The sequence below is a fragment of the Physeter macrocephalus genome, chromosome 11, assembly GCF_002837175.3.
Source record: "Physeter macrocephalus isolate SW-GA chromosome 11, ASM283717v5, whole genome shotgun sequence".
Lineage (NCBI taxonomy): Eukaryota > Metazoa > Chordata > Mammalia > Artiodactyla > Physeteridae > Physeter > Physeter macrocephalus.
In genome coordinates this window covers 65,173,860-65,198,260 of record NC_041224.1, presented here as the reverse complement: position 1 = coordinate 65,198,260, position 24,401 = coordinate 65,173,860, and the positions used below count along the sequence as shown (strand labels likewise).

General features: G+C 43.1%; 1 protein-coding gene across 1 annotated transcript in view; it reads left to right on the top strand.

The window, feature by feature from the left end:
- Positions 1–269: 269 nt before the first annotated feature.
- The window catches only part of NPTN (neuroplastin), a gene marked incomplete at its 5' end in the record, with an annotated part of 32,440 nt that continues 8,308 nt past the window's right edge, over positions 270–24,401 (top strand). Inside the window, 5 exons of the mRNA XM_055088466.1 lie at positions 270–651; positions 5,545–5,716; positions 9,185–9,279; positions 20,227–20,360; positions 22,477–22,750. Of these exons, the coding sequence (XP_054944441.1) occupies positions 270–651; positions 5,545–5,716; positions 9,185–9,279; positions 20,227–20,360; positions 22,477–22,750 (1,057 nt within the window). The remainder of the gene's footprint in view (positions 652–5,544; positions 5,717–9,184; positions 9,280–20,226; positions 20,361–22,476; positions 22,751–24,401) is intronic.

Here is a 24,401-nt window from a genome sequence, read left to right as displayed (position 1 = left end):
CATTGCTAAAACGCTTTCCAGTGGGCTTGCTTCTGCCTGGCCAGCACCTGGGCTGCCCCAGCTTGTAATTAGCCTGCCTTTGCTTCATAAGCTTCCCAGGGTGGTTCTTCTTCTAAAAGCTTGTATGAAATGCTGTTTACTGTCTCTTTATAGTTTAAAAATGAATCCTTTTTGTTCTTTGCAGCTCATTTGCTTTTTTTTCTTTTCTTTTCTTTTCTTTTCTTTTAATTACTATTAACACCTGTTGATTCTTTTTTTTTTCTGATTGGCCTGTCACTGCATTCCTGCTCCCCCTCCCTCTAGCTGGGTTTGTCAAGTCGCCCATGTCAGAAACTAAGCTCACTGGGGACGCCTTTGAGCTGTACTGTGACGTGGTCGGGAGCCCCACGCCAGAGATCCAGTGGTGGTACGCAGAAGTCAACCGGGCAGAGTCTTTCAGACAGCTGTGGGACGGTGCTCGGAAGCGCCGTGTCACCGTAAACACCGCCTACGGGTCAAACGGCGTGAGTGTGCTGAGAATAACCCGGCTCACCTTGGAGGACTCTGGGACTTACGAGTGCAGGGCCAGCAACGACCCCAAGAGGAATGACTTGAGGCAAAACCCTTCCATAACATGGATTCGAGCCCAGGCCACCATAAGCGTCCTTCAGAGTGAGTCCAGCACCCTACAGTAGTAGTACTGTAGTCACTAGAGGTGGCCCGATGACCCTTCCCTTCTGCTTCCTTTCCCTCTTCCCCAGTATGATCACTCACCCCACCCCTTGTCTTCGTTTTTTCAAACCCACGATCCTTCTGGTTGTAGTGTATGAAAATATTTGTGGCAAATTTTTTTTTTCTTCTTTGCTGTCCTCTTTACCTCCCTTATCCCCCAACCCTTCTCTGTGTCTTTCTCCTCAGGAACAAAGGACTTGGGGAAATCTGTGATTGTTCAAAATCATCTGCATTGGGAAGAGGTGGGGAGGGAGAACTGGGGAGGCTAACAACAAGAAAAAAAAAAAAAACACTTAAAACTAAAACCAGGCAGTCAAACCAGGATAGTGTTGAATTGTTTCTTTCCCTCTACTTTAATTTTGTAGTAGGTTTTCTGCTATCCTTTTGCTGATTTATTCTCTGGTGCCTTTCTATTTTTATTTCTCTCCCCAGTCTAACTACTTTTTATTTCTTCTGTTCATCTGTTTGAAGCTCTCTGAGTAGCTGCCTTCACCTCTATGGTTTTAAGTTTGTGTCTGCCCAGCCTCTTCCCTCACTGTGACTTAGTGTCATCCTGTTCTGTGATGGGAATGTTGCCATGACTGTGGTGTGGTGATGTGTTTTGGTTGTTGGGTGGCATGTAAGCTTGGATATTTCCATAGTTGTAGCTGTTTTTCTTTTCTAAAACAGTGGCATATGCTTCTCTGGTAACAGCCCTCCACTGCAGCAGTATACTCCTCACTGGTCCTGCCCAGCTAGTCTCCTATTCTCTTAAAAGCAGCAGCCTGAGATTTCCTCCTTATGTCTTGCCATTAGGAGCCAGGTGACTCTAAGCTGCAAAGTATTTTTTAAAACCCCATCATGCTGTTTCAAAGTCAGAGTTGGATCTGTTGACAAATAGTTTGACTCTGATGACTGACTGTTGGCACAGCAGTCACTGCCACACTATCATTCCAGAGGCTGGCAACCCCAGAAATAGTTTGGAAGCCATTCACACTGGCCTTTCTTGTGTCTTAAAAAAGGAAACTAAATTCCAACCCTGTTCCTCTGTGTGGTAGCAGTGAGCTGAGCAGTTGGCTCAGAATCCTTCCCTTCATCTGTAGTAGCAGGTACAAGTAAGACATCAGACACAGGAGCTTTTGTGGCCACCTCTTTCTGGATAGTGTCTTGCTGCTTGTATGGTGGGAAGGAGAGGGAGGGAGAAGCCTCCACAGAGCCAGTGCTTCTGGCCAGAAAGAGTTCTAGCCCACATCTGTCCTTATTATAGTTGAGGAAGCATTCTCCATTTAATGGAAAGATCTTCTGGGTTTTTCACCTTCTTGTCAAGGACTCAGTAGGAGTCCCTAGAGCCAGTTCAGGCTTAAAGAACTGATTGATTTAGAGAGAGTAAATAAAAATAGTAATTACATTTATGAGGATATTGGTAATAACACAGGAGGTAATCTGACATGGGCCTTGAATCTATATACGTCTATGGAAAATAGCAAGTTACTTGTCTGTTCTTTATAGCAATTCAGAAGATGCCTATGAAGAGGACTTAGAGTAGAGTTAGAGGCTGCTGCAGTTGGCACTGTTGAATTAGAGAACCTGCTTCTGGAACGGGAAAAAGAAAGCCTTGTCTATGTGAAAATGGGGAACATTAACCCAGTGATTTTTCTTTTATTTAACGATTTTTTCCCTTGTACACCTCCTTCTCCTGCCCCCTTGCTCCTTTCCTTGTAAAAGCAGAATTACCCAAACGGCCACAAAGCTCTGCAGAAGTTTGTAGGCATGGACTGGGCTGGGCATTTGGTACTTGTACTTGCAGGAGCCTGACTCAGGTAGACTCATAGTTAAAAGGTCATGCCTTGGGGCTAGAAGATGAGGCTTTGGGGTACCTACCTCTCAATCTCGAAAGTATACAGCAGTCTCCCAGTTTACTTAGAAATAAGCTTCCTAACTTTGGGGTGTCTGCATGTGGTTGAAACAAACCCTGGCTAGTTCAGACTCTCCCCAGACCTCCCTGTCAATCAGTTGACGCTAGTTAACTGTTTTAGAGAGCCAGGCTTCTTTTTTTTTCAACACCCTGAACTCCACTCTAATTGGATTTTTTTATGATTTCAGTACCCTCAAGGACATTTGTCTCCAAGGGGAAGTTGAAATTTTCTATCTAAGAATGACCTCCTGGCAGTAATGTAAGGCAGGAAGAGAAGCGTGCCCAGTTTTTAGGTTCTCTCTCTGTCCATAGCATGTTCTACATATGAATGATGGCTAGGGTAAGTAAGGGTCTCCTAACCAGTGCTTCTAAATAGGAGTAAGTGGCAGGTAAGAATTTTTGAGTTTCTCCTAAATGTTCATCTCTCTTGAACTGTCATGGGCAATGCTCGACCACCAGTGTTCGATCAGAAATGAAAGCCCCTCACCTCCATCCTGGTGCAGAATGCAGATGTGGCACCGAGGCCAAAGAGCTTGGTCTAGCACTGGTTTCCGTATACAGCAATTACAGGAGGGAGGTTACCCCACTCCACAACCCTCCTATGGTGCAGAATCATATTTAAACCTATTAAAATTATCGACTTGCTCCCAGCTGACTCTCTCCTGGATCTTAAACACTTAAGGGAAAAAGTGCTTTCCTTTGCCTTCTGAGAATTCTTGGCAGAAAGTCTACCAGGTTGCTTTCATAACCTTCTTAATCTCCCTGAGCTGCAGTGGTCATTTGCATCACCACAGGTAAGAGTAGCATTTGCTTTGGCCTCCTTGTAATTTAAGCATCTGGAAGCTCTTGGCCTCAGAGTTTACCCTTTCTCAGTGCAGTCTGAGAGGAAGAACCAGAAGGCGAGTCCCAAATGGGACAGAAAATAAAATTGAATAATAAAAATTCAGTAAAAACCTAAAGGTGTGTTTGGGTTTTAATGTTGCCTTTATATTTTTTTAATTTCTGTGGAGTACTGGTTCTCTCTTTTTATCGCTTTTGTTTTTGCTTGGTTTTGATTTTCCTGAAATTGTGGTGCTTTCTGCCAATGGTGTGTGTGCGCCTTCCATTGCAGGGTTTGCAGCTGTTCTGCTCGACTTAAGGCCCCAGGGATTTGGCTTCTGTCCAGTGTGTTTTGGAAACCATGGGACACCACTGCACTAATGTGTTTACATGCATCTGCTTCTGTCTTAGTGGCTGCTATGCCTCCATTATCTGTACATAGAGACCCTGTTTGATGTTACAGATAAGGACCAGTGCTGAATGAAAGATAACCACTATCCTTTTGCCAGAGTTGGAAAATAATTAGAACCAATTTACTTGAGCAAACTTGAGGATTTGCTTTATTTATCACAAGTTTCTTTGACGATATGAGCTCTACAATCAGAAATGTTTCATTGATTAGGAGGTGCTTGGGCATTACATTTTTCAAGTGTCCCATGACGTCTCCGTCCTCTCCTGCTTCCTGCACAGTGAACAAAGCTTAGTTCCAGTGAAGGGAGAGACTTTTGTCTTCAAGAGTTAAGAGCCAGCACTATACTTTATAAATTGTTGTCAGGGAGCTGCTACAGAGTAGTAGACAGGAAGTAGCCAGGTGCAGGGAAATGGGAAGTTAGTCAAGGATTTCTGAGAAAGAATTGGAAAAAAAGTAAAAGAGCAAATAACTCTGATTGTGGATTGGAAAAGATGGCTAGTTTAGACTTTACGTGAAAATGTTTGACCAAAAGTAGAAAAAGAACTAACCATGGGAAATGACTAAAGATAAATAACGACAAAAGACAATAAACAAACTTCAAGACTTTAATATAGTGATGGAATTCAAAGTGCTTTATGAACCTTCCAGTAACGGTATTGATAATAGTGTGCCTTAAAAAATTTCTGCTCAATGTGTTATAATATTTGACTCAAATAGGTTATTTTTGTAGATACTAAATGAGTGATCCCAGGTTATCTAAGCCCAGGTAGAACCAGAAGATGAAGTATATAACTTGCCCTAGGGTGGAAGGTGTATGGGGGTGTTTTTGGGTTGGAGGAGGAGGGATAAAGAATTCGGTCAGATGTGTTTTCTAGGCCCAGCTTTGTCACTAATAATAATTATGGCCTTGCACAAGTCATTGTACCTTTCTAGCTCCTAAAGAGTGGGATTCATTGAACTCTTAAGGGCCTTTCAGCTCTGAAATTCTAGGAGCCCATCATACCAACATATACCACATTCTAGTTATGATTATCTTAGAATGGAAAGTGTTTTAAAGTGCAATTCTGAAAAAATTTTGTCTTTGGAGTAAAATATGGGCTGGAGAGAAGAACTTATGGTTCCTTAACAGTTTTCTCTCAGCAAAATTTGGAAAATGCAATAGACTTTCAATAGGAAATTTGCTTTTAGGATCTACATTTTCTTTTTCTGCATAATTAATGGCCAGGCTGGTTTGCCATAGAGTTATCAGATTTAAATGTGGGAATTGCCTAATTATAACTATTACTGTTTCAAGGCAGGAAGTTTACTAGTTTATTAGTTATCTAAATGATATTGCCTTTGTTTTCCGAACTGCAAAGTGGAGCCTGATTTTCTAATTGAAGCCGAATTGGTTGGTGGTTCTTATCTCATAAAATGGTGGTATTCAAAAGCGTAAGTGGATTGTTGCCAGTGCAAGCATCCATAATACTCCCATTCTTTTCACGTCTAGGCCAACTGGTCTTCAGGCTGTTGTCTGCGCTAGTGGTCATTTGCTTATAATCATTGTTTTTCCTTTCTTGACTTCCTCCAAAGTGGCAAAGTGAAATTCCTCATGTGGTCCTGTCTGCCCTCCCTCTTCTAGTCTCCCCAACCTACCCCATCCAACTCTCAGGCCAGGGCTGCAGAGCATGGAACTGTGGCTCCCTATCATTGTGCACTCTTATTACAGAGCCAAGGATTGTCACCAGTGAAGAAGTCATTATTCGAGAAAGCCCTGCGCCCTCTGTCACCCTGCAGTGTAACCTCACCTCCAACTCTCACACCCTTACATACAGCTACTGGACAAAGAATGGGGTAGAACTGACTGCCACTCGTAAGAATGCCAGCAACATGGAATACAGGTGAGAGGGGCTAGCAGCTCCTGGGAAGATGGGAGGGAACATGGTTGAGTTTACTTGACATTCATAATCTGTAATTATGCTATGTGGGACAGACATGGTCCTCCCCTGGAGACTCTAATCCAGTATATCTGGGGTGAGGCCCAGGAATCTAGAAAGGATTTCTAATGAGTGGCCAGGTTTGAGAGCCATAAAAGATCCCTTCACTATGATTATAGAGCAGCTGAGTACATCGGGAGTGATTTGCTTAGGGTAACAATGCTAGTCAATAAAAAAGCCACAATTAGAATGCAGGTCTCTTGACTAAATCCAGTGGTTTGAGGAATCAGATTGAAATCTGATCTAGGACTCTTAGAGCAATATCACCCTAAGTGATATTTCCACTGAGTAGATTTCCTAGTGAATTACCTTTTAGGAATGTTTATTATGACCATAACCTGATCAGGACCAGTGGATACAGAGCTCATTACTGATCTGGAAAAGGATGGTAGCCTGGAAGTACCCTTTGATGAAAGGGGGATGTTTGCTGGCAGAAGTTACCCAGCACCTGAAGATTTGGTACTTTTTTGGAATATCTAGAACACGTGGCACCTCACCTTTCAGAATAGTTTGTTCCTAGTTGAAAAGGATCAGCTAATCCTATTTGGCAGGATGATGCAGTGCAAAGAAAGAGTGCACTGGAGTGAGACCAGGAAAACCCGTGTACCTAGTAGTAGCAAGGACATTCTGCAGTATTTTGAAGAATTGAAATCATTTCATACCCCTTATTTAATTGACCCACATTAATTTGTGGATCCTCCTTTTTTTCGGGTAAGAAAACTGAGACTCGAAGAGTAATAATGCTTGACTGCTTTCAAGGCCACATACTGTAGCTAATAAGTTGCAGAACCAAGGCTAGGTTCCAGGTCTTCTGACTTTCTAGAATCTAGGTCATTGTTTTTTTTCGTTTTTTTGTTTGTTCTTCTGCTGTATTATACCATTTCGTGGCAAGGTAGTTAATCTCTCTCCACTGTAGTTTCTTCTGATATAAAATTGGAAATACAGCCTCAGCTATATCCTCATAGTTTGGAAAAGGTTAATCAAATAGAGATGCTGATTGGACTAAAAGGCATCTATTCTTGGTCTGTCCATTAGTTTTACAAGTTTGTTTTTTTATAATACCTCTTTCAAGGTACCATACGTCCAATCATGTTTCTCTTGGGTCTGGTACTATGTTACCCTCAAACCTTTGAACTGTAACTTTATGTAAAGTTTGAACCTAACTTCATAGAACAACTCTTCTTTTTTTTTTTTTAAATTGGGGTATAATTGCTTTACAATGTTGTGTTAGTTTCTGCTGTTCAACGAAGTGAATCAGTTATATGTATACATATATCCCCTCCCATCTTGGACCTCCTCCTCCCACCCCCCAGTTCCTACCCATCTAGGTCATCACAGAGCACTGAGCTGAGCTCCCTGTGCTATACCACAGGTTCCCACTAGCTATCTATTTTATACATGGTAGTGTATTTTTCCTCAGCCTGTTTGAAGCTCTCTGGGGGGTGTTCTGCATTGTCAGAGTTTTTCAGGGAATCTGTAGAGTAACAACTCACATTTTGTAGAGTAACAACTGATAAGTCCCTTGGGCCACCTAATAAGTCGGCCATGGAGCCAGTCTCAGACCCTGCTTCTGCTTAGCCTGTAGGGGACATTTTTGATTTGCTTTAGTTACTTCTCAATAGCTAGTCAAAGGAAATGTTGTGGGGAGATTTTGAGCCCATAGGCATGGCCTCATGTTTGGGAGTCATCTCTCAAGGAACTTACTATAGTCAAGTCTCAGCCCTAAAGATAATTGCTGCTGCTGCTGCTCCTCCTCTTAACTCTGGAGCATTGCTAAGAGCAGCTAACTTGTGTCTGTTTCCCTATTGGGAGCATATTGATATAGGAATAGGCATTTGTGTCAAATTGAGAAAACTGTTGACAGCTCCTCTTAGAATCTCATGCTGCCATGGGTATGCTGAGACAGTCCTGTGGGTGGGCTATGTCTCTCCTCATCCATACTCTCTTCAAGTCTTTTTTGAGATGAACAGTAAGATGGATAAATGCATTTGGCCATTGTTTGAGGTCAGGCGTTTTTCTCAGACATTAGTGCAGTGGAGATTTGACCATTGCAAGTATCACATTTTAACCATTGAGCAAAAGAGTAGGAGCGAAATAATGTTTATTTTCTCATCTGGAAGCTGATGTTTCTTTGTTTTCTGTAATTACACACCAGCCTTTCTGCACGTTTGGGGGGATGTGTCTAGGCCAGCACGAACTGACCTGATATGAAGCTGACCTTCAGGGCCAAGAAAGCTTGTTTAGGATCACCCTATAGGATTCAGAGGAAGTACTGTTCTCTTCATACACACTTCTTACAGTCCTTTCTTTCACTCTGCTTAACTTGGTCTGGATCTGTGCATAGCTCTTCACTCTAAGTTTGTGTTCATTCATGTGTTTATTAATTTTTCTACTATATTCCAGGCACCAGGATATGTGCTGGGTATAGAATTGTGTACCAAATAAACAGTGCCTATCTACATAGAACATGGTCTGTAGGGAAAACACATTCATCAAGCAATCACATAAATAAATAATTACACATTGTGATAAGTGCTGTGAAGAATTACAGTGTAGTATGAGAGAGAATGTCAGGGAGAGGGATGTCACTTAGATTGGGGGGTGGAAGTGACATGTAAGCCAAGACTGATGGAAAAGGACTTAAGAGGCTAAGAGTGATGGGACAAGCATTCTATATAAAGGAGCATCTTGTGTCAGGGTTTTGAGGTAGGAACAAGTTCAGCACATTGAAAAACTGAAAAGAGACCTGTAGGGCTAGAAAGTGGCTGAGATGACACTAGGGAGGGGCCAGATCATGCAGGGCCCTGGAGTTCTAGCTGCACCTAAAAGTCTTAAGAATTGAACTGCATCTCTGTGGCTGATGCTCTGACGGCAGGTTTTTTTCCCCATTATTCCTATGTCCTGTTAGTAGACTTATTGAAAGGCACGCTACTAAAATGCAGGGTAGGAAGAACACTGCTACTAAAAGTCTTCAGGGAAGCGCAGAAAAAGATTTGCTTTTTTTCTGCTCTTATTTATTTGACTGGAACCACCAGGTGAGCAGGAACTTTTTGGTGATGGCTCCATCTTCTGTATCTAAGTGTAGATTATAATACTTTGTACAGCCCTCTCTTTTGATTACTTGCTTTGTAGTTTATTTCTCCCAGTAGACTGGAGCATCTTAATGTTAGGGACCTGTATTCCTGACACCCAGTAAGAAGTAAATTATTAATACACAGAGGGAGGCTTTTGCTTTCAGTTAGGAGGAGGTGAGTTGCATGTAGGGGCACGACTTGGAGAGCAGGGTCCTTGGTTGCCCCTTTGATTCTCCTTTTGTTGTGTATTTTGACTGTTCCCAGCTTCCTTACTTGATTTTTCTTCTCATCTCTGCAGGATCAATAAGCCGAGAGCTGAGGATTCAGGCGAATACCACTGTGTATATCACTTTCTCAATGCTCCTAAAGCAAATGCCACCATTGAAGTAAAAGGTACAACCCAACAGAGGCTGCGGTGTGAGCCTCTCACTCTCCTTCTGAGACACTGACTTGGTCTGGGCTTCCAGTCTTTGAGCTTTTCTTGTTTTCATAACGGGAGGCAATATAATATTATGGATAGGACTGAAGGGTCAGGAGCTCAACTGCCCGGGTTTAAATCCAAATCCCATCATTCACTGTCTGTGTGACCGTGGCAAGTTATTAACTTCTCTATGCTTCTGTTGCCTCATTTGTAAAACCTAACACGTGGCACATGGGTAGGTTAGAGGGATTAAATAAGTTAATATAGTAGGTTGAACCATATGAAATTGCTGTTTTTGTAGTTCAAAAAATGTTTCAATTTTGGTAGCTTCATATGGTTCATCCTTAGGTAAAGCTCTTAGAATAGAGCCTTTGAAGTATTATTATGTAGGTATCTCCAGTGGGCCAGGATTTGGCACAGTACAGTGTGCAGGGTGAATATAAACTCTTTGTAGGTAATTTATTAGAATTGTAATAAAAACTCTGGGTGCATGGCATCTTAAAGATGAGATTGTAGCTGAAGGTTGCAAGAAAGGCCAATAGAACGTAAGAGTCAGAGCTATCTAATGTTTAACCCAGCTTTCCTGTGTTATTTCAAAGAAGCAGCTGAGACCCAGAAAAGTGAAACCACTAGCTCTCTGTCACATAGTGAGTTTGTGGCAGAGCTAGCATAGAACCCAGGTCTTGACTCCCATCCCTATGTTTTTCCATTTTATAAAATGACCATGGGGAGGCAGGGCTACTGTTTGAGGTCAGACTGAAGAGATGAGGATCTTTTTTAGTCCTTTTCATTTTGCTTAGGAAGGACAAACTTGTTCTCTAAATCTATAGGGTGATCCCTAGAAGCTGGGAGGGCAAATTTAGGAAATGGGAATGGCATATATAGCAGGCATTCAGATTTTCCTTAAAATATTTGGAAGACTAAAAATTCAGACTCAAGAAAATCTTAGACACTGTCAAAGTTTCTATTATATGTTACTAAAGGAAAGTAGTGTCTTGGTGACACTTGCCCTAATTTGTGTCCTTGTTGACGTAAGGACGGCCAGTGCCTCCTCTAGTGGCCAGATTCGATTCTAAATGCCTGAAGGGGTGGAGTCACAGTGGCATGGTTACAGTCCACACAGGCCAGAGAACCTAGGATTTGATTAACTCTGTGGCTTTTCTTGTAGAGATCTGGGTTTATCTCTGTTTTTGAAGAGTGCCATATTTATTCAACATGAGGATAAAGGTGTGATAAAGCGTTTTCTCTAAGCCAGCCAAGGGCCCTTCCCCACCTGGATGAGCTGTGCTACGTGGGGAGACGTTTCACTCCTTCATATGAGATCTGAGGCCCTGCAACATTCCAGGCTAAGCTTTTGGCACAAAGTTCAAGTGCAGAGGGAATGGGATGGGTGAGGGAGGGAGAGTGTCTAGTATCTAGTTAATCGAGGTCTCCAAGCCTAAAGGATAATTACATATAATTCCAAGTCTTGACTAACTCTAATCATATTGATCAAGCGTTAATGATTTCTAAGCAGCACTTTCAGGAGTAGAAAGAGAGTTATTTTTCCATTGGTTTGTCTGCTCAAGGAGGTGAGGTTCCGACGGCCCCAAAGGTATCTTTCCTCACATTCTCTTTAGCAGATAAGAAGTGGTCTGGAGGCTGCAGTCAGGAGTGTCTTCCGAGGAAGTTACAACATGCACAGTATCTCACCATAGTGAAGGCACGTACTGTGCTCTGTTGCATTTGTACTGTACAGTAACCCTGTGAGGTGGATTGGGCAGGTGGTATTAATATCCTAATTTTAAAGAAGTAGGCCTTAAGAGAATTCTGTTTTATATAATCCTAAAACATATTTTGTGACTAGCTTGGGCAGATACGTTAGTCTGTCAAGAAAATTCATATGGAATTCTAGTCTTTCTTCCTTCTCTCCCCTGACACCTGGATAGAGAACAGCTGAAAACTTAACGTCTTTTAGGTTAGTGATAGTTTGGTCTGGTAAAGACTGTACACTTGGCTTTTCTTGTGTAAGTTTAGGAGGGTTTGCCATAGGCCCAGGATCACATTCTAAGCTAGCTCCCGATTATGGTTGGGGTAGAAAACTGCCTTGAATTTACAGCGGTATATGTGTTGTTCCCACAGCATTTTCATATAAACTCTTGTTTCCTCAGTTCTTCTAGGGTGGGGTAAGAGACAGTTGTCTTTTTATAGCTATAATGATTTAAAAACTCTGCTGAGTAATAGAGAGGCAAGAGGTAGTTGTACTCAAGAACAGAGAAATACAGGGGGTTCAGGGAACATAAGTGACCTCTGCCAAAAGGAGTCTCTGAGAATCTTCATTTGTGGTTTTAACTAAATTGACATTTCAGGGCAATATAATTCAGACCATACATACATATTTCTTTAGCACTTATTCTACACTCAGCCCTTTTCTTCCCCATCTGGCTTTCCGTGCAGTTAAAAACTTCCCTGGGGTGGTGTTTGGGCTCAGCACTGTGGGGAGTGAAGGACTTAGACTAGCCAGAGACTGGGCATTATATGTCAGATGACCAAATCTTGAGTTACTTGTTATGTACAAAAGAAAAGAAGGCTGAAGGAATCAGAGGGAGTGACACATATATGGGAACAGACCTGAGGTGGCAGTGCTTTTCCACCTTAGCCTGTAGATCCCTGTCAAGAAAGGAATTTTTTTTTTAATTTTTTAAAAATTTATTTATATTTTTGGCTGTGTTGGGTCTTCGTTTCTGTGCGAGGGCCTTCTCTAGTTGTGGCGAGTGGGGGCCACTCTTCATTGCGGTGCGCGGGCCTCTCACTGTCGTGGCCTCTCTTGTTGCGGAGCACAGGCTCCAGACATGCACGCTCAGTAGTTGTGGCTCACAGGCCCAGTTGCTCCGTGGCATATGGGATCTTCCCAGACCAGGCTCGAACCCGTGTCCCCTGCATTGGCAGGCAGATTCTCAACCACTGCGCCACCAGGGAAGCCCCAGAAGAAGAAAGGAATTTTGAGGATGGTCGTATATACATGTAGTAGGGAAGGCCTTGCACCTGAAGTAAGGTTGGTTTTCTTTCTCTTTTTAAAGGACAAGAATGAGGCACAGTATAAACAGGAAGATACTATTACTGTTGAGGATTACATTTCTTAGGTATTTGGCAGGTGACCTGAGCAGATGCTGGGGGAGGAAGATGGAGCAGGGCTGGCCAGGGGGAGAGGAAACAACAATGACTAGACCTTGTGGGACCTCGGTCCTCTAACCAGCCTCTCCAAGGATCTGCTTAGATAACTCTGGGGAGGCTTCTCTTTCCTTTTTGAGCTTTTTGAGTCACCTCAGCGGTTGTGTCTTCTGGAGACTCCACACCTTACCATACAGCATTTGTGAAAGAATAGGTGTTGAATTTTCTGTCCCTGTAATTATTCAACTTTTCTAGCCCTTAGTCCCTCCCTCTTCCTCTTCCTTTTCTAAAATTAAAAAATGTGCTCACAAAAACAAGTTAAAGTTTTCTATGTAATTGACAAAGTTGAAAAGAGAAAATACCTCTCATGACTCCCAAACCCTATCCTCACCCTCAACCATTTTGATGAATCCAGTAAACAAGGAGTTTGAGTTTTATTGCTGTTTTTAGAAAAGGATTTTGGTGGTCAACAAGTCCTCTGCGACACACATGCCATTGCCGCTTGTGAAAGGTACACCCCAGCCCCAGGAAGGTTTGGGTCTGGTGTTTTATTAGGGCCATCATTATGTCTCCCTGCTCATTGGGCATTTCAAATGAATTTCAGTCTTTTGGTGGCTATGAGAGCCAAGATTGATCTTGTTTTTCTTCTCCCTACTTATTAGCTTTCTTGCTATTTGAATATTATGACTAAATGTTAGGATTTCTAGAAGTGACCTTGCCCTGCATCCCTGTTTCCTACTCTGTTGCATGGCCTTACAACTGATATATCAAAGTTCAAACTGGCCGACGTGGACTGTATGGTGATGGTGACAGATATCATTATTAGGAGTAATAATACACCTCTCACGTTTGTACAGCACTTTCAGCATGCAGAGTGTTTTTGTGCTCATTTATTCGTTTGACGGGCAGCTAGTTTGACAGGTGAAGATGCTCAGAGGTTGTGACATAGTTTAGGTTCGAGCTGATGTCAAAGCTGGTTCTGTCTCAAAATTGCCCTGACTTGAAAAGTCTCTGAAAGCATAACAATAATATCTTGAAGCTGCTTGAACATTTTGAACGTGAACCATAGCCCAAATAACCATACCTGTTCCTTCTTTTCCTCTCTTCAGGGTGCTACCCTGACCTACCTTAATAAGAATAAGAACAGCTAACGTTTCTGTGTGCTTACTATGTGCCAGGCACATTACTTGTCCCTTTCCTCTCCTGTAGTCTTCACAACTCTGAGGTAAATGCCATTATTATCTCCACTTTCCAGGTAAGAAAATTGAGGCTCCAAGGGAATTGAATGATTTGCTCAGTGTGACATAGTCAACCAGTGGGGCCAGAGTTCTCACCCAAGCACCCTAGTACCAGAGCCCATGTTCCTAAGCACTAAGCCACACTGCTGTGTTCAGCGTATAACAAGGTAAAGGTCTTGGACTGACAGAAGAAATGGGTTCTAATCCTGGCCCTGCCATTAAAAACTTGCCGTGGCCCTGACTAGTCACTTTCCTTCGTTGGGCCTCAGATTCCCCCAGTGTATGATGAAGTAAGATGAGATAGATGATCTTGAAGGTTTTTGTAAGGCTCTAAAGGTCTGTGGTTCCCGTATATGGACACAGATGAGAGGTTGGGTTAGTGAAGGAAACGACTTCTAAGCTTCTTTTCCTAGTAGTAGTGACTGTCAGGTTCTTAACTTTGAGACTGTCACCTCAATGCCCCCCACACCTCCACGCGTTCATCTCCCTGTCTTATGAGACACTCCCTTGTAGTCCCCTGATCTCAAACACTGATGCTAGGAAAAGTGTTAGAGCAGTGGTTCTCAAACTTGATTTAAGGTATATGAAATGTGCCCTAGGCATCAGGCTTATTAAAAGCACTCCAGATGATTATAGTGTACAGCCAAGGTTAGAATCATTCTTAGTGGAGACTTCAGTGCCTCCTACTCAGTAGTTTCAGCTGCAGAAAAGGGAAAAGCCTCGTCCGCAGAAGGCAGCACAAGTCCCAGACTGCTCTAGTCTTTACAACCACTGATGAATCTATTCTGTATAATTATTGAGCCAAAAAGCCAACATTTTTCTTTTTTAAAAAAATATTTATTTATTTATTTGGTTGTGGCACGCGGGCTCCTTAGTTGTGGCAAGAGAACTCTTTGTTACGGCATGCATGTGGAATCTAGTTCCCTGACCAGGGATGGAACCCAGACCCCCTGCATTGGGAGCACAGAGTCTTAACTACTGCACCACCAGGGAAGTCCCCCAACATCTTTCTTGCTTCCATCTTAGCCAGTCTCATATTGTTTCTTGGGCTTGGCCCTTGGCTAGCAGTAAATCTTAACTCTCTCTCTGCCTTCAGCCAAGCCTCTATTTTTGCCTGTAGAAAATATGAGGTGTCTCTGGGATTTGATAGGTTGCATGAAGGAAGCAAAGAGACCATCTCTACATTATCAGTGTGTTGTATGATGAGACGTTGTGCAATATCTTTAAGGATGGAGTTTCTTTGAAAATGAGTTGCAAGATTATGAATTTGCTTTGAAAAGTGAGCACTAAATAAGCAGTCCAGGTAAGAGGCCCCATACCTTGATCCTGTCTCAGCTCTGTTGTGTTAACTTTAACATCATCTTCAGCTGAACATGCCTCAGTTGCCTAAGCTGGCACTTTCTACAGCCACCAGCCTGGCAGAGAACCTGGATGCTTCTCTCTAAATGCCTGCAGGTTAGGCAGCGGAGGGTACTGAGGACCATGCCTTTGTCCTCAGCCAAAGGCCTAGATAATGGCATTGAGTCAGGTGTTGGTGGGTAACTTAGACTCTTTTGGAACCCCGGTGTTGCCATTCATTAGGATACTGGAAGGGTCCATCCATTAACTCATGGGATTAGAGTACGTAGCTAACAAGGCCAGATCATGAGTTAATTCCCAAGTGGGTGTGTGATCACTTCTAAGGATCTCTTTGTTACTTCTTTGCTACCCAGTCTGTGCCTCCCTGAGAAGGTAAAGGGAATTAAGCAGTATTTGCTCTGTCCAACTCCTCAGACCTACCTGCAGACCAATAGGACCTAGTTAAGTAGGTCCTTATTAAGTGGCAAGCCCATATAAGGCGAGGCACCATAATCAATATAAACAGGCCATTAATCAGTATAATTTGTCAGTATCTGACCTGAGTAAACCTTATTAGAGCCACAAACAAAAGTCCTGTTTATATTAGCAAATAGGGAGGAAACACAAAATAATCAGCATCTTTTTGATTTCTTAGAACTCATAATGCCTGTCTTAGCCTAACCTTTCCTTTCCCTAACTAATAATGCAATTTAAATGTTTATTTTTGACCCTGGGTTCCAATCTTATGCTAGATTGATATAGAGATGTAAATTAGTCCTCATAAGACCTCTATGAAGTGTGGGTGTTTTATTCCCATTTTACAAAAGTAAATATTGAAACCCAAAGGATTTTAAATGACCCACCGTAGGTTACTCAGTGAGTAATAGAGTCTCAGTAGAGCCAAATTTCTCTGACTTAAGTCTAAAATTCTTTACATTATAGTATATGAAGTAGCTAAACTCTGACGGATAAATCAGTCCCACCTTAGGTCTAGAGCGTTCTAGTACATCTACAAGCAAAGATAACATTTGGGCAGTTTGCTGTGCAGTTACCAGTAATGCATGTTGTATATTTTTATTGTTTATGGACTCTGTTCTAGTTTATTTCACCTTCTATATGGTAAAGTACAAAAAACATGGCCTCTGGAGTCAGGTAGCCCTGAATTTGGATTCTGGCTATACCAGAATTTACTAGCGGTATAATTTTAGATGTTAAATAACTTTACCAAACTTGAGTTTTCTAATCTATAAAAATGGGGTAATGTCTGCCTCATTGGGTGGTTATATTTGTTACCTGTTGCTTCACAATAAATTGCCTTAAAACAGCAAATACTTATTACCTCATAATAAGTATTATGAGGTAATAAGTACCCCTGGACCAGTGGGTCAGGAATTTGGAAGCAGATCAGTGGGGTGGTTCTGGCTCAGGGTCTCTCCAGTTGTTGGCTGGGGCTGGAGGGTCTGTTTCCTAGATGGCTGCCTCGGGCTGTGGCGGAAGGCCTCCTCACTACGTGGGCCTCTTCATAGGCTGTTTGAGTGTCTTCCTAGCATGGCAGCTACCCTGTCCCAGAGCGTGTGTTCCGAGAGAGAGAGTGAGAGAGAGAGCGAGAGGGAAGGAGGGCAAGGGAAGCCACTTTGTATTTTGTGAACTAGTTGCACACCTTTATTTTTACATATAGATATATTTTTATATATATTGATTCATGTTCTATATAGGAAAAAATATATAAAATTCATATTTTATAAATATATAAAACATGTGCTATATTTTATTCTTTAGAATCAAGTCACTAAGTCCAGCCCACACTCAAGAGGAGGGAAATTAGGCTCTACCGCTTAAAGGGAAGAATATCAAAGAATCTGTGGACTATTTAAGAGGTGGACTCTGAGCCCTAAGGGGCCCCCTCTCTGACCACTGCTGACATGTGCTCTGAGAGCCTAGTTACCTTTCTTGCTGTGGGTCTGCTGTCTTGCTCAGCTGGTGGGGCAGTCACAGGCTTTCTGATTGAGCAGCAACCATAAAGGACAGAGAGAAGTGAAAAAACTTCATTGACCCAGAGGCTAAAGTGATAGTTGTTATAATCATTCCTTATAAGGTTAGAGTGATGTGACTTGGGTTAATCTTCTGTCTTCCTGGTACACTAGTGATACTTCCACCAGTTCAAGGGTGAATAATCAGGGCATTATTCTTTTGAGGACATTATTCCCAAGCTTCACTCAGTATTCTTTGCTGAGTTGAGGAGAAAGCAGCAGTAGATCTAATAACCATTGAAAACTCTTAACAGGCTTCACTATGTAAACATGGCCAATAAATTGGGGAGTGGGGATGCACACTAAGTTCCTGTATAGTCTCTGCACACAGTAGCCTTTAAGGCGCCTTCCCATCTGTAAATAGAAGCCTCTATAGAATCTGGATGTAGATGAATGAAAGGAGGACTTGGTGTTCTCCTGAGCACCAAGGCAGGAGTGAAGGCCATCCCCACCTGTGTCCCCAGGTCTTGGCCTTCGAGCATAGTAGCTTTTTAGAGACTGTGGAGCCATAAACCAACTCAGCTTTTAGCCTTCTAGGTGGTTCTTATGTGTAATCTTAGGGATGAGTCTCTAAGGCAAAAGCTGATGTTAGTGAATTCACAATACATTGAAATTAGTCAAATAACTGGGCCAGAGTAAATAGAGTGAGTATTCTCTGTGGGGCAAAGGAGAATGAAAGTGGGAAAATACATCACATGTAAGCTGATTTCTGAAAGTTACGTCTCTACCATTTCCCTGAGCTCCAGACTTGATATTCAGCTGCCTACTTGACAACTTCACTTGGATGTTAAATAAGTCTTAACATGTCCTAAACTTTGAACTCCTGGTTTTTTACTACCATCATTGCTCCATCCCTAAACAAAACAAAACAAAATAAAAACAAGCAAACCAAAAAAAATGCTAATTCTTCGCAGTCTTCCTCATCTCAGTAACTGTCAACTCCATTCTTGCAGTTACTCAGGCCAGAAACCTTGGGATCATCTTTGTCGTCTTTTTCTCTCACTTTCCACATTCAATCCATTAACAGATACATTAACTTAACCTGTAAAATATATCCAGAATCTCCTCACTTCTACTGCTACTGCCTTCATCCATACCACCCTCTCCCCCTTGACTGGATTGCTTCCACTATCGTCTCTACAATTTTTGTCCACATAGTAGCCAGAGGGAGCCTGTTAAAGCATACAGATAATTTCATACCTGCACTCAGTATTCACCAGTGGCTTCCCAGCTGACTTAGAGTAAATGCCAAAGTAATTTCATTGTCCTACAAAGTCCTATCCAATCTGGGCTCCATTCTGTGATTTGGTCTCCTACCATCGTCCCCCTGTGTTTCAGCCAAATTCCTCCATGCTGTCCTTGTACATAACAAGCACACTTCTGCCTCAGAGCTTTTGCCTTTCCCTCTACCTGGAGTGTTCTTCCCGCAGATATATATATGTATTCCTACGCCCTTACTTTCTTCATGACTGTGCTAAAATTCAACTCATCAGAATGGCCTTCCCCTACCACTCTGACGTATTTGGCTTGTAACGAGTGCTCAACAGATGTTTGTCCAATGAATGAAACACAACTAGAGGCAAAATGTGGTAGCTCTTCTGCTTGTTGGGTCTCCCTACTCCCCCATGATGGTGTTTAAGTATGGCTCTGGAGTGTGTTCCTTCCTTGGAGTGCTTAAGATGGTCCTTAGTATTTACTGACTGAAGGAAGCTCTGAGGAAGGTGACCAGGTTGAACAGTGATTGGCTGTGGTAGAAATTTGGTGTGATGGGAATTTGAGCCAGCCTGACTCATTCCCTTCTGTAGTGAGGAACTGTGCCTGGAAAAAACAGATATTTCTTTATAATGTCCTATCTAGAAAACACCTCACCCTTAGAAGTACTGCAGGCCTTAGTTTGGCAGGTTGTGGAGATGGCTTGGGGCCTTGCTCATTCTTTTCCTATCCAGGTGCCTCAGGAGGTGGTCTGGGAAGCACAGTCTGGGAGTAGCAGAATGTTGGATTATTTTTAAGCCAAGAAAAGCCAAGCCAGTCAGAAGGGAAACATGGGGTCAGCCCATGATATAATACAATTGTACAGGCTTTTACAGTCTCAAAATGAATATTTTGACATCTATCTATGCAAGACACTGGATATAGGCAGCGGCTAGAAATAACTCCATTTGATAATGGGGTATAGAGTTCAAGCACAGAATAATTAAATAACCAGCAAAACTGGAATTTGGACCAGGCCTATTGCTTCTCTTTCCCATCTTCACCAGCAAAGTGACGTCTGGCCTACTTTGAGTTTTATTGCTTTCGGATTAGTATAACTGGTGCGGTAAGGTGGAAAATACAGTTAAGATCAAAGAAGGCCAAATTTGAAGAATTAGCCCCTATCTCAGGCTTATTGGATCCTTGAAACTTATCTAATATTTAAACCACAGGTGCTGTTTATTTCTTTCTCAGTTATTCCTAAAAGCAGAGAAAATCAACAGCTTCTAGCATGTCTAGGAATTCCCGTAAGATTGGGTTCATTGAGATAACTGCAAATCAGCTGTATAAATCAGATTCTTAAGCCGTTAATAAAATCTCTTGGGACACTGGTTGAATTTCCTGTCCATTTCTTTCTTCCCTTGTGAAGACCAGTTTGCTGCATTCCCTCTTTTCTGGGAGAGCCTTGGCCATTGATATTCATCATGTAGCTTCTCCAAGCATTCATTGTTTTTATATACCTTGCAGTAGGTATTTAGGTGTTTGATCTCAGGGATCTCTCATTTCCTTAAGGGAATATATGGCATTTGATATAATACATAATTATTGCTAACGCAGGTGTATTAAGAAAAAACCATGACTGGCAGAGAAGGTAATAGCTCTGTTTGCATTTTCTTTAAAGGATGGCTTAATTTATGCAGTTGCACCTGTGCTCTCTTCCAGTAGGTTGGAGAACCACCTGTATTATTAGTAGAACTTCACATATAGTAATCCTGGTGTCTGCTTTGGTGGGTGGGAGGTTAGGGCAAGGGATTGGTTCCATTGCTTTGTTCTGACCTGAAATGCATGTTATCAAAGCTGAATATGAGGGTGGGTCTAAGGAGAAGCAGGGCTCTGAGCCAGTAGTTGGGGCCTTTGTATCCTGTTCAGCATAGGCTCCCATGGTAACTGTATTCAACACTCTTTCTCACAGCTGCTCCTGACATCACTGGCCATAAACGGAGTGAGAACAAGAATGAAGGGCAGGATGCCATGATGTACTGCAAGTCAGTTGGCTACCCCCACCCAGAGTGGATCTGGCGCAAGAAGGAGAACGGTATGCCCATGGTGAGTAGGAGGCAGCCCTGGTTCTCTATACGTGGGTCTCTGGTTGCTGGAGTTTCTCCTGGGGAGTTCTAGACATATGGACTGGTTTCTGCAACCTGCCATACTGGCTGCTGTGGCTTGGATCACCCTTTCTAGAGTCTTGGTTACATCATGAATCTGGAGGTCATTGGCAGTCTCTGACCAGCATGGAACCCCTATACATGATTTGTTAAGCTGTCTGTCTGGTAAAGGATTTGGCTGTTTACCTTCAAGATAAGACACCAAGAAGAGCTAACCCCAATCTTAAAATTTTACTATTATTCTAGTACATTTATCCTAAAGAAAACATTGCTCATAAAATGGTCTTAACCTACTTTTCTTGTTTTTTGGGGAAGGCAAGGCAGTGAGAGCAATTAATAGTATATTCCTGGAACACATGAAATACTGATTAGGAATTGAGACAATCTAAGGAGGCCCATGGGCAGCCTTAGACATTGGAAATCTGACAGTATCTGCTCCAGAAAGGGTCAAAGAAAACATCTTTTCCAATCTGTGGGATGATTCTTGATGGTATGGGAGAGTCAAAACTTTAAACTCTCACTTTGTCTCTGATAAATGCTTGACCAGTCTCCTATTCTGTCAGAGGGGGTTCCTCCCCAGGCTTTGTATGCCTAGCACTCTACTTTTCAGGCATCCTCTGACTGCCAGTCTTCAGAATCAGAAGGGACCCTAGAGATCACGTAATCCAGTTTCTTTGGGAAGGTTATACATATTAACCAAGGTAAATTAGTGGCAAAACCACTGAAGCTTCTTGCATATGACGGTATTTTTAAAATACCTTTTGAAGGCTTGTGGACCAAAGGTCACACTCACTAATCACCTCAGGTCATAAGTGAAAAACATGGAATTAGTGAGTGAGTAGAGCAGGAGTTAGAGAAGTTGGCACCTTTTCAAGTCCTAGGGTTGAAGCTTCACAGAATAACTAATTTTGAAGGCTGTGAGTTTCCCATTCCAGCCATACCCACACTCAAACGTAGACATGATTTATGCTATAGCTAGACATCATTCTGGGGATTATCTTTGCCTTTCCTCTCTACTATTTCTGATTATCCTTTAGTTGCTGCATATGAACTGACACATGAGTCAGATTTTTCCCCTCCTAGTATCCCATGAGATCAGTGCTGCAAACCTGTCCCAGCTCCACCCAAACCCCTGGTCATACTCTCACCTCTGCCTTCCCACACGTGCCTGGAGCACTCCTGTCTTGCTTGATCAGCTCTCCTTCCCCACAGCCCTAGTTCACATGTTAGCTTTTCTCCAACTTTCCCTCTTTCCAGCAGTGTCCACTCCCTCAGTGCAATGTGGCTCTACACATACCCTCTGTTGGGGCTTCTTACACGTTCCTTTAACCATCCCTTTGGAGATCTGGTTCCGTCTTGAGGCCAATCTCCATGTTCATTTTTGTGTCATGCTTTTCCATTTCTATCTCACCTTCCCCTTAGGTAGGATATAAAACATGTAACATGCTAATGTAAATATCTGTTGATTGATTGAATAAACTTTCCTTCAACCCTGTAATTCTGAAAGGAAGTGGAAGTTATGAATTTCCCCTACTCTGACTAGGAGCAAGTTCTTAGCATTGTTTCTAGAGGAAGTTTAGGGAGACTTTGCAGAATTCACCAAGGGTGAAGTAGATATGCTGACTCTGAAGGCATCAGATAGGCCTGATGTTACCAGATACATGCCTGACCACGGAGCTCACACCCCTTCTCCATCCTCTGCCTGGTTACGGTTTCTTACCTGGTGTTTGGAGCAGCATCTTCGAAATTGAGTTGGTCTTTTCTGGGTCTACAGGGTAGGACCTCCCTTCACTTCATACAAGTTGGAGAAGTCCAGAGGACCAACAGCAGGGGAGACTTTTACCCTGGCTCTGCTAGAAGATTGTTGACTGGTTGTTGTTGAGATTGAAGGGCAGTCAGTGATCAAGTACTCAAAGTCCCTTGGACAAAGATGGTACTAGACACTGCTCCGTGATCCCGTCCAGTGTCTTGCTAAGGATGTTAGTGTTGCCCTGTATTGGGCACTAATTCGCCTACTCTGATGTTTGTGTGTTATCACTTTATCTGCTCCTGAGCAGGAGATTGTCAATACCTCTGGCCGCTTCATCATCATCAACAGGGAAAATTACACTGAGCTGAGTATCACAAACCTGCAGATCATAGAAGATCCTGGCGAGTATGAATGTAATGCTACCAACTCCATTGGCTCTGCCTCCGTTGTCACCATCCTCAGGGTACGGAGCCACCTGGCCCCACTCTGGCCCTTCTTGGGAATTCTGGCGGAAATCATCATCCTTGTGGTGATCATTGTTGTGTATGAAAAGAGGAAGAGGCCAGATGAAGTTCCTGACGGTAAGAACATCCCTACAAAATAGCTGTAATGTTGGGGCTGGTTTCCAAGCCTTGGGGTGGTTTCCAAGCACCCAAAGAGGACTATAAGAATGTTGGGATTCAGTCCCAAAAGGAGAGAAGGAAAAATTCTTATACTGGTTCCTCACCCCCTACCCCTAAGATTAGCCACCTTGAGCTATAATTATTAGCCCTGTTCCTCCATGTGGGTGTTCTCCAACCCAGTCCCATCTGCCCTTCAGGCCCCTTGTGGGGAATGGGCAGTTGTCAGTCTCTTTGTTCAGCTCTGTCCTCCTTCAATACAGATCATCAGGCAGATTGAGCTTGAGGAGAATCCAAGTCAAGCCTAGAAGCCACCCCAAGATCGCAGGCCATCTGGCCTTTCAGGCAGATTTAAGGTATCTAATTGGTTGTCACATGGTTACCTGGTATAGCCTCTGTAGGTAACTGCCCCAGTCCAGTCAGACTGTTACTGGGAAAAGCCATTGGAACAAGCTACTTTTTGGTTCCCTTGGTTGGTCCCTTCAGAAGGTTTTCAAGGTTTGTGGTGAAGCCAGGGCCCTGCCATTTGGCTTTTTTGTCTGTCTCACAGACAGGAATGGTGGAGAGCATCTGATGCATTACCACCCCCAGTTTAAGACAGATAGCTAAGCAGTAACATCTGGAGTCCCTGCCTGAGGTGGCACTCTCAAGCTGGCCCAGGGTCCGAGAAGGGAGTGGATAATAGCAGAACAACAGCCAATTGTTAGGCATTGGAAAGAATAAGAATCTTAGATGGTTAGACATGCTTAGAGTCAGAACAGGTCCTGGAAGTTATGTTTTTTTTGTTATGGATGTTCCATTTCTAACTCTTTGATTATAATGGGGGGGACTACTGATGGAGACTTGCACCAGTAGTACTTCAGATTCCTCACTAGCTCCCCAGCCCCATCCTCTTGCTCTATAACAGCATCAGCGAAAACAAATTAATTGGCCAGCCAACCATTACCACCACTTGCCTGTCACTGATTGGACTGGAAGGGTGTGCACCTAAACTCAGTGCCTTGGGTGATGGGGAGGATGCCAACTCCAGTCTGACTGTTTTGGGCCTGTGCTTGTGCACTGTGGTGCTGTACCCTGCCCCAGAGAGCTGTCTGTGTCCCTGTGGCTGGCCAGGACCCAGTGCCAGCCATGTGTGTCAGCGGAGAATGCTAAGGGAGGTCTGGTGCTCCCTCAGGAAGAGCGCAGCCCTGAAGGCATGCCAGTGGCTCCAGAGTCTCTGGAAGGACATGTTTGAGAGCAGCAGCCACCTCCCCTTCTTTTCCTTTCTTTTCAGCAGCTTCTAAATCTCTCTGCCTGCACTAGCTAGAGCGAGTATTGTAGTGAGGCTGGTGAAAAGGTTATTTGGTGACACTAACGATGTATGTGGGGAGACCTGGTGGACTTCCATCCAAATGTACATTCACCAGTGAACTAGATGGAGGAATGGGATGGACGTCAGCTGGAAGCAGATGGGCCTTTGTAAATACGTGGGCTTGTGCCCTGCAACATAAGACTGTCCTGGGATTTTTTTTTTGGCGGGGGCGGGGTACGCGGGCCTCTCACTGTTGTGGCCTCTCCTGTTGCGGAGCACAGGCTCTGTACGCGCAGGCTCAGCGGCCATGGCTCGTGGGCC